An 11,236-nucleotide genomic window follows, 5' to 3' on the forward strand; every position below is an offset into this window, starting at 1 on the left:
ACCCCCATACACTACTCCCCAGCTACATGTACTTGTGATTATAATACGCGTTGACGTGTGTTAATCGGATTACGGTAGTACTTCACTGCCATATACGGTGACTTATATATCAACAGTAACTATTTTCCAGTATCGTAACTTTAAAACCGTCTCTGTCCTTGTACTGCTGCTATTTTAATTGAATTAAATATAAATTAAAAAACAACTATCAACATTTAGATAAAGCAAATATTATCTAATTCCTATATATTTATTCATATAAATTTGTATCAACAACAAATATTTTCCAATATTGTAGGTATTTTCCCTGCATTTGACTTGTTTGTTTCTTCATCCAACATTGACCGTAATTAAATAAAATATTTTAAATTTACACGAAGAAGAAAAATAAAGAGTAGAAGTAATTATTAGGTTGAAGAAAATCCAACCTCCATTTGTCAATATATATATATATATATATATATATATATATATATATATATATATATATATATATATATATGCTCATTTTTCCCCCGTTAACTTTGCATTGTCAGAATCGTGCAATATTACCCGATACTGAACCCGCGCGCCAATACACATATGGCATTCACGTGCATAAAGGAACCACTTTCTATTGTAAACAAATAATGGACGCAGACGCCAGCACTACCATCTTTGGCCGTCTTTGCTTACTTATTCATTCTCTCAACACTTACGGCAATTAAATATTTTTTTTTATAAAGTTGCACGAGGATATTGCATGGTCTGTTCGTAAAAGGCAGTGTAGATGTAACTTCAGTATGTGAATATTTAATTATCTAAAGAAAATAATGATTAACACATAGACAAGCAAACATTTCTAATTTTTAGGTATTTATTTATAAAAAGGTTTTATCAACAGTAAATATTTCCCAGTATTATGTTTCTGCGCACTTCTCTTGTTTTCTAATAGGTACAATATATACATATAAAATATACACTCACGAGGAACCTTTTGCTTCTGTTTTAAATGAGATAAAATATTCTAGTTTTTAATATATTTATTTTTTTAAATTTTGCATCAAAAGCAAATATGTTCCACTATTGTCAGTTTAAATGTTTATGTGCCGACTTTTCCCCATGTCTTTTAGTGTCTTTGTCCGTCTTTGTCCTGTCTTTGGTTTGTACAATGGGACCTCAAAATCAAAAGTATACCAGTCTGATTTATCGCCACAAAGTCACTTCCTTGGTATTATAAAATGTAATATATATTCCTAAATATCAACAGTTTAAGCTGTGAATTTTGCTCAAACCATGAAGTTTATTGTGTGGACATGTCTTTTATCACTATGTCTCCTCATTCCTAATGGTAAGGGATATTCAGCTGCCTGATAATAACGTTGTAGTTTTGCTTTTGTTTTCTATTTTGCATTCAGGCTGTGTTCTCCCACGGTGAAGTGCGTGCATCACCAACAGTAACATATAACTTTTTGTATAAAATGGTTTTCTAGAGGTGAAACGATACATATATCAACTTAATAGTCTTTTCATCTTTAGATGGTCTGTCAGTGGTAGGATGGTGTCGTTTTATATATGTTGGCCTATTGGTTGTACTTGTAGCTGGCAGACTACAAACATAGACGTGTCATCTGTTCACGTTATTCTCATAGACCTGTCATCTGTTGGTGTCATTCTCATCCTTTACAAGATTTTTGAGAAACATAATTCCAGACAGGCTGTCAGTTAAGTGTTAGTGAATTTTATTCAATCGTAAGACCATTTCAGGCTGCTCCATTTGATCAGGTGCAAGACTAGTCCAACTGGTAAGACCTTGACACTGATATTTATGTTTTGGGTGTCAGGGACTTACTACCTAACTAACAGCGCTGTGCAGTGTGTTTTGACGTCGACTAACATCATAACAAAAGTCAAATTTTCAGGAATATTTCACATAACTGACAACTAAAATAACAGCGCTTTTCTACAAAGTTGGGTTATAATGTTATAATGTTTTAGTCAGACTTTACTTACTCTGATGTCTTTTCTCTAATAAATTCAATTTCTCACAAAAAAAGAAATGAACCTGTTTTAAAGTTTCGTTGGCCTACATTTCAATTGACTGGAAAGCGATGAAAGCCAGGAATGCCAAAATCGGTTTAAGTTGAAATATTATTCTTTAACGAAACGAATACAAATATATTATGCCGATTGGAACTGTAAAGTAACACTTTGTTTCATTCAAGAAACATATCCACCACATGAACCTACTTAAACATACTTTGGCATACCTTGACAACCATCACATTGCAAGAAATTCAAATGTATGTCAGTGGAACATGAAAATGCATCCATTTGCTAGTGTCCTATTTTCATTCCAACAGGATAAAGACAGCACAGTAAGTGCATTAATTGCACATAAATTAGAGGAAGAGTATCAGTATATGCTGCCAAATGTGTGAGATATTCCTGAAACTTTGACTACTCATTCCAATGTCATCGACATCAGAACACGCTATACAAGACCATTATTTGGATAGTAAGACATAGCACTTAAACAAAACCAGCATGTGCTATGTCTTACATTCATGGACTAGTCCTGATCACCATGCCCTTTGCTTTGCATGACTAGAATGCTTTTTAAACATTTGTCTTATTTAAAATTTGGAAGGTATTACAGTGTTTTCTTTGAAACAAAAAATTGTTCAAATTCCTTTTGCAAGGAAAATCTTACCTAGAACAAGTCCAGGTATGGAGGTGGAGTAGCTATGATGTCGTAGCTTCATCTTGGTTGAGGCTACGATTTGCAGTGGAACAAATAAAACTACAGTAGGAGAGAAAAAGTATCCACTAGTTAAGTAGATTTGTTTTTCAGGAAGTTTGACTGATGATAAAATTATTACAGTGTGATCAACTGAGACTGCTGCAGCATTTTGTTGTAATTGTGGATCTGAAACAGATTGGTATTGAAAAGCACAGACCTTATGCTGCAACTTTTAAGTTTTCTTTTCCTCATAAGATGGGGGGTGGGGAATTAGGGATTATACTTTATTTATTGTAGGGGCAACTGCACAAATTAACTGGGCAACTAGTTTTCAAAACTGATTGCCCAGGAGCAACCATGGATTTTCAGAATTTTTCTACACTTGTTAATGTTTACAATGGCTACTAGAGACTACTAAAAGCTTTGTAGATGCGGGCTATGTCATTGCAGATTACACCTTGGCTTTAGCAATGGTTTTTAACTGCAAATAAACTGGCAAATGAACTGCCCTAATAGTAGGTCACATGCATGTGATGCATCAGCCCATTGCACTAGACAGGTGAAATGATGCAAGTGCAAGCATAATGATTTTATCTCATAAACTTGTGTTGGTGACTGAGGGATACATAATTGATTAGTACCAGATAACCAGTTTAATTAAATTTTGGTCGATGAATGCTCTTCAATGGGGGTAGTTGCCATGCTTTTTTAATAATAAAATTTATGAAAGTTCCTTAAATATGCATAAATCTAGATGAAGTATTAAACAATACATGTATTAATTTCATTATAAAGGAAGGTGTCTTCAAAAAAATACTAGACCTAGTATTTACTTAACTTTTGAATACATGGTATATCTACCAATGTTTCAATAGAAATGAAGGAATACACTACCCAAAAAAGTTTCAACTATATAGTATTATGCTGCATGATAAAATTAACAGTAACACTGAATATATAATAGTACTTTATTGTTTGAAAATTGCATCTAAAGAAAAATTATTTCTTCCTATGCTACCTTAAGCAGCAAGATATATCACTATGGGAAATGTATCGAAGACAATATGAAAAATGGGGAATATTATTATTTCATGTCAGAAATATTATTATCTCCTAAAGAGTCTTGATCTGCAATACTTTTTTGCAGATTGTTTTTCTCATGATTACTTGTGATATTAGAAACTTTGATTATGAATTAAGAATGTATTGTTTAATACTTCATCTAGATTTATGCATATTTAAGGAACTTTCTGTAAACTCTGAATCACGTGCTACTTTCTGGTATGGTCTACACAGTATCATCTGCTTATCATGCATATATCAATAGATTTCATTAGATCGGTATGTATAGATTCTCAGTCTTATTATACAGAACAATATCACGTAATCAGACGTATACAGATATCCACATATCCATGCGCTGATAGATCCTTACACATTATACTCCTACAAAGTATACACAAATAGTCAAATACTCATATTAACTAATATTTCACACTGCAACCATTATACAAAGTTATAATTCAATTCAGCATTTGCAAATCTAGAATATCACGTGAATAAATGCATGAGGTTACTACGAATTAACCAAACAGAGAATTACAATATTAATTCTTTACATAAACATTGCTCATATCTCAAAATATGTATGTAGATCAAACACTACAAATGAATCAAATCCTACAAATGGTAATTCTACGTACTACCAATTCTAGTAATGAATTATACATACTGCACATAATTAAAGTACAATTACCTTGCCGTAATAGATTGCAACAATCGAGCAATTAAGTCACTGACCTTTCCGAAGTTTCTTTGTAATTCCCAGAATAACAATGTTTCCCGCCAATCTCGAATGATGTCAGAGTAGCTTAGAACTTCCTTATGCAATTCCCGCAAGATGGTTTAGTGACTACTGATGTTTAGTTTCAAAACACTAGATTTAAAGTTGTGATTCCAATGGTGGCTATGCCTTGCTCAATTACGAGTGGATGTTGATTCACCCATGATCTACATAATTAGCAGTCATTGCCCCCTCCCCAGCAGTCTGTCAAGGGTGGAGTTACGACCTTCACTTGATGTTCTTTTGAGTCAACACGGCAATTCCTGCCACTTACCTGTGAATCGCATGCCGACAAATAAGGCGCCAGTAACAAGTTCCTATGGCCATGTTATACACAACTGGCTTCCTCCAGTCTTTTTTATGTCGGCGCACACTCTCAACATTTATGAAGCGAATAATTAGTCTTAGGGTCTAGCATATACATGTTGCAATCTGGCTATTATTCTGTACTTATAACGTGACAGACCATGATGATGATGATTATTATTATTATTATTATTATTGCAGATGAGGCCCTGATCAAATGTTATTACTCTGATACATTGGAACTTTATGGGAGAGAAATAGATTAGTATTAGTAGTATTATTATTATTGCAGTTGAGGCCCAGATCAAATACTATGCCTGTGTTACATTGAGAGACCTTAGAGTACAGTAATGTATTATTTTTATTATTGCTGCAGTTGAAGCCCTGATCAAATGTTATGTCTGTGATACATTGGGAGACTCGGAGGACAGTAAGAGATGTGGTGATTACTTCAGAATGAACAATCGGGATGCCATAGACTGTCAGGGAATCTGCATCAAACGAAGAGGCAGGAGAGGTTAGTTTACTTAAGCTTGAATTCCAGAATTTCATCAATCATATTTCCCACTTTGTAATAGTCTTGCCATTAGATGTTTACTTTAATCTAATTCATGCAGTTTGCCAGATCCCATCAACCAAGCCATGATTGTTGTAATAAAAATTATTCAACAACTTTTGCCATCTATACATGTATACATGCATATTTTTTGCCCTAAATGCTCACTCTACATGTAGCTCTCCATCTGACCTGCTAATGGAAATTGTCACACAAGTGTAAGCATTTTGTAATCCATTTGAGATTGGCAAATAAAATGTGATGCACCGTTTCTTTTCCTTGACAGTGTCTTGTTGTCCATCTGCATTTTTGTAGTTGTCATCCCCGGGCCAGAAATTTTTCCATGTCTTATGTTTAAGTGTACATTATTATGGTTCATTAAATTCAATATTGTGTGTAAACTGTCAACTCCATGCTTTCTACATGGGATTTTTGTTCCAACATTACCCCACAAGCAAGTATAGTATGCAACAACAATTGTGATAGGTTTAATTTCTCAAACCTATCATATTACTTTAACTAAAATTTGCCAACAGAAGCCACTGTTATATAGACCAATGATAAAGCACAATACGGATCATATGCATTCATTGTGGCAGGCCAACTATTGAAGTATTGTAATATTTTGGTGTGATGACAAAAAACAAACATTGTAGTATGGACTATATTTGATAAGATAATGAGTAACTGACATATGATGATTAGTGTGACTTCATAGCAATAATAAACACTCAGCTACAGAGGGATAATTTTTGATCAGATGCTTATCACTTTAAAATATGTAATATTACATTGTGACTTTTTGCATTATCATTTTTAAAAATTATTTTTTACATTGGGAAAATGGTTGCCCAGCATTATGTTTTGGTTGCCCTGGGCATCCATGCAAAAGATTTTGATACACATGGGTAGAGCTTGATTACAAGTCTGTTCCATATTTTTGCTTACAGTAAAATATGTCATAAAGACTTTGGGGTGGGGGTAACTTTTTATCTAGACTACTCCGGTGGCCTAGTGGTTAGATCGTCTACCTAAGATGAAGGAGGTCATGGGTTTGAACCCCTGCCGAGTCATACCAAAGATTTATAGAAATGGTACTAACAGCTGCCTTGCTAGGCACTCAGCTTTAAGAGGTTAGTGTTAGGACTGGTCAGCCTGACATGAGGATAATGTGACTGGATGGGATATCATGCTACATGTCTGCAGCATGATGCCTCAGTGCTAAACATCACTATAAACTGCCACATTGCAGACATCATAGCAATATGGCTGAAAAATTGTTAAAGCTATGTTAAAAATCCAAGTCACACACTTTTTATATAATAATGTTTGAGGAATTGCTGCTCATCTTGCTCATTTGCTTTTAAAGTTTGTATGGCTACTAACAGTAGCATTAGAAACTATGATCCTGTTAAAATTAATGACAAAGTATTGAACTATATGATCCTATTAAAATTAATAACAAATTATGGATTTGCAAGCTCTTCAGCTCAGATTTATGTCTCAAAAGAGGCAGCTCAAATGTAAGTAAACCATTAGACCCATTAATGGTTATCTCACTTGAAATAGTAGTTGAAAAGACTTTACAAGGGAATCACCAAAAGTAATTTCTCAAATGTTTCAGATACATTTTAAATATTAGTTTGCTTATTCAGAGTACTTTTTGGGCAAACCTTGCACAAATGTATTAAAATTTATTATGTCCCACCAGCAGTAAATGCATTTTAAATACACTTTTTCATTGAGTACCAATATTTTGTGGATTTAATGCATCAGATCATAAATTGAAATACCCAATGAACAATGACCCACACATGGAAATAATAGGACCCTTGCCCAAATGAATAAATTTAAGTTCAGATGAAAATTTCATAAATTTCCAAACCACAGAAATTTGTACTTTTGAAAATAAATTAATTCAAAGTGATCAGATTGATGTTCAAAGATTTTAATTGGCTATTTCTACCAGTGTAGAATGTATTTATCAACTAAATTCTTTTTTTTCCTGACATTCAACACCTCCCCCCAATTCCTTAACATTGCATTGATTTGCAGTTAATAGTTTCAGATAACATGTATTCAGGTTTTATTTTTTTTTTTCTCCAGTTGTTCAGGATGGTGTTGAGCAGGTGGAAGTATATCGTCAGTGTTATGAAGACGTAAATCAGAAAGAAAGATGTTTTGATGAGAGCTACAACGGCATCACTGTTAATTCATGCACATGCAGTACAGATTATTGTAACCATGCCGCAGAATACAAAGTGTCCATCATGTGCATCACCCTGATATTGTTTACCATTGTTTTCTTTATTGCATGAGGCCATTCAAGGAGATTTGTATTTTATAGCACTATTATGCACAATGTACATATGTATTGTGTACATATTGATTATATATTAAACATATTATGCACAGACTGTTATAAAAATGTATTTAAATCTGAAGGCAGATTATTTTCACCTTTTTCATGGATTTTGTTGTTACCACAAACCATGAATTTAAGGATCAAACAAATATTGATATTTCTGTAGTAGTGATATGAACCCTCTCCTACATTCTGTGAAATTAAGTATTCATGATAATGTCTTTTTTTTTAACCACAGAAAATGATACCCATAAAAATTGGTTAATTCACTGTAATTGAGAATTTCGTCAAATTTTGGATTTCTTTTGTATTTCAATATATTGTTTTACTTAAACATTAAAAATATGGGTATGTAATAATTCAAAGCCAATAATCATCAGTTTTGTTCATGAATCTTTTCAAAACAATAATATAAAAAATGTCGATATTGTAAGTATCTATCTGGAAAATGTTCTATTTTTATTTTGTTATATGACAGAATTAACTGAACTTTATGGAATAAAACATTTGAATATGTCTGTAAGCAGTTGTTTTATCAGAAATAACTATATTTTTAAAAACAAAACCACAAGAGGCTACAACATTTTTTTGTTTGTGATAAATATTATAACTTATGTTAATGGTTCCTTGTTTGTGTATAGATGGTAGGGGATGAAAAAATGCTGACTCGTGCTAGTTTTAGTCATGTTAGTGGTTTCCATTCATCATTTTTACTTAGAGTCAAGTTGATCATAGTTCTCACATATTTTCCCTACAACAGCATCAGAAGAATAGCAAAATGTTGATGAATGCTTTTTCTTCTTTAAGAGATTCTGTATTGTTTAGATTGAATAACCAATAAATTTTAGATCTTTGTCATCAGTAGAGGGCTCTTGTTGAATAGCTCTGGATTTTGAAATGCTGGATCATGAATTACTTTGATGATGCTTGTATTGGCTCTACAATGATGGTAATATACTGCAGTGACTAGTAAACTTAATTTTTGTTTTTCTTTAATATGTTACTCAGGGCTGTTACATTTAAACATACATGGTACCCAGGGAAGGCAGTTTTAAAAAAAAATATGTCGTGGTACTTTGATTTCACAGAGTTCATGTTAAAATGGCAAGACAATTCTGAATTGCATCTATGGATGAGTACCCCACATTAAAAGTGCCTTCCCTGGGTCATACTTTTGTTTTGTTGTAGCAGTCCTCCAGAAAGGTTGTCTTAATAAACATTTTTCATCAGTAAATATATAGTTTTTGGTCAGCAAGACAAGTATGTATATGTGTATATTAGCATTTAATGCCAACTCGGCACAGTAACGGCTATATGGACCAAATTAAAAGTTGTAAAATAAAGAACTGCATAAAATATTTAGGAAGATAACAACAACACTACCTCATCAGGAAGAGTAATCTTGTATGATTTGTGGTACAACCTATTCACTTTTTTCTAATTATGCCACATTTTTTATATGTAAATCATCCAACAGAAACAGTCTTATGTAGTGATTAAAAATATATTTAATTAGAACAAGTAGTACCTGCATGTCTTAGAGTATCCCAAATGTTTGTTTACCTTTTGTAAATGTTAACAGTTACTAAACTAAGCCACTGACAAGTACAAACATTGCAGCTTTACTCATCTAATAAAGGATTTTCTTGTTCTTGTATAAATATTTACATAGATACGTAGTCAATCACAGGTTGTGAATTTACTAAATGTCCTTTTAAACTGAAACAAAATACTAGCTTTACCAAGGTGACAGTTTTAAAGAATAAGAATTAGCGATGTGGACTCCATATTATTTGTTGGAATAAATGTTTTTAAAGAATCCATATATACTTCACAACATTATTTGTCAATAAAAAATGATTTTACACTATAGTATATTTGTACACTGCATAACATGTCTTGTAAGATAATGACATCATCAAATCAGAAAATGCGGTCTATTAATAACCGTTTTCAATATTTACATCTCCAACGTCTCTTTTTACAAAACTAACATTGTTATATTGTTGTACTTAGCCTGACATATTTATGTAATTTTAATTTTAAGCCAACTACAAAAAACGATGCTTAAGGTTGTTCTTAATTATAATTCATTAGTAATGTCTTAATTGACTATTAATATTATTATTTGGCAAACCAACTTAAAATGACCAGTAATAAATTTTGTTTGACTTGACCAAAATCTCTTAAATACACAACGCATATTGGATTGGGCTTTTAAATATAATGAAAAATTTCAGAATTGTGGTCACAAATTTAAAAACATTCTGTATCTTTCTTGTCTCATGGAGGGAAGGTTTTGCTTGATTGTCAAGATGATAAAACGTCATTAAAACAAGATTAACCACTTTAAGGAATCTATCCTCCATGTTTCTTTTCTCTGTAAGTCATGTTAGATGCTTGTCGTAAAAATGCAAAGTTAAATATATACTACTCCCCAATATTAAAGGGACGGAGATTCATTTTACGTATTTTATATGAATATTTTATACATTGTACATAACCTAAAAGCTACTCTGTTGCAGCATGTTATCTTACAGAATTTAATTTTAGACTAACATTTGCGCATAATTAGATTAAATTATATCACTCGAGTTTATTTTCTTGGTTATTTCTTTGTGTTTGGTGTTCATGTTTCATGTGCGCATGTATGTACATACATATTAGACATGCACACTATTACGTGTATACTGGTTACCATGGTATTTCATTCCAAATGTATGTACCATGGTACTTTTTCACTGTACTGGTACTTCAGTAGTTTCCAGCAGTAAGGAATATACAGAAATTCAGGAGAAATCTTCTAATAAATGTAATGATATTTTTAAAAAATTTATAACAAAGTAATTCCATTTATTTGCAGTTTAATTTGGAATTTAAAAATAAGATTATATTTTTGTTTTAATCACATATTTGACTTGTGTCATGTATGCCAACATGGTGGCTAAATGTGATGTAAAAGATATTTGGGTCAAATCCAACTTTTTGCAAAACTTTAGAATTAAAACAATCAAAATTAATGTCTTTGTTTAATTATTTACTAGCATATGTTGATGTGGTAAATATGTTTTCCTCCGTAAGACTTCAAATCATCCCAATGTGCTCAGGAGAGCAGTTGTTTTCTGTCTGAATTTTATGGATTTTCTCAAGTCCTTTAAATATTTTGCCATTTCTCAAGTGTGTTCTAGGTGTATTGGCCATCTGTGATCAGTATCTTGCCTGAGTGTTAGCATCCCACTTGAAGTTTTCCTGCCTATTGGTGTAGCTAGTAAACTGTAGGCTTCCATTTCAACACTTACTATTTTTATCAATGAATTCTCCAATGCCAGCACAATGTCGTTATGAGGTGTCAGCTATTGTGAAAGCTTAATCATCCAAGTTGAGTTACTTTTCAGATTACAGCAATTAACATACACATAGCAAATGCATCTGGTGTAAAGACCA

At 32.5% G+C, this 11,236-nt stretch overlaps 1 protein-coding gene across 1 annotated transcript; it reads left to right on the forward strand.

Annotated features, from left to right (window-relative positions):
* The first annotated feature begins 1,162 nt into the window (after positions 1–1,162).
* LOC149798322 (uncharacterized) lies at positions 1,163–10,812 on the forward strand. The gene is made up of 3 exons (XM_089963463.1): positions 1,163–1,330; positions 5,248–5,388; positions 7,534–10,812. The coding sequence occupies exons 1-3, from the start codon at positions 1,276–1,278 to the stop codon at positions 7,743–7,745; spliced, it is 408 nt and encodes a 135-aa protein (XP_089819589.1). The 5' UTR covers positions 1,163–1,275; the 3' UTR covers positions 7,746–10,812.
* Positions 10,813–11,236: the final 424 nt, after the last annotated feature.

This window comes from Sinohyriopsis cumingii, chromosome 6 (genome assembly GCF_028554795.1).
Source record: "Sinohyriopsis cumingii isolate HCF-2022 chromosome 6, ASM2855479v2, whole genome shotgun sequence".
Classification (NCBI taxonomy): Eukaryota; Metazoa; Mollusca; class Bivalvia; order Unionida; family Unionidae; genus Sinohyriopsis; species Sinohyriopsis cumingii.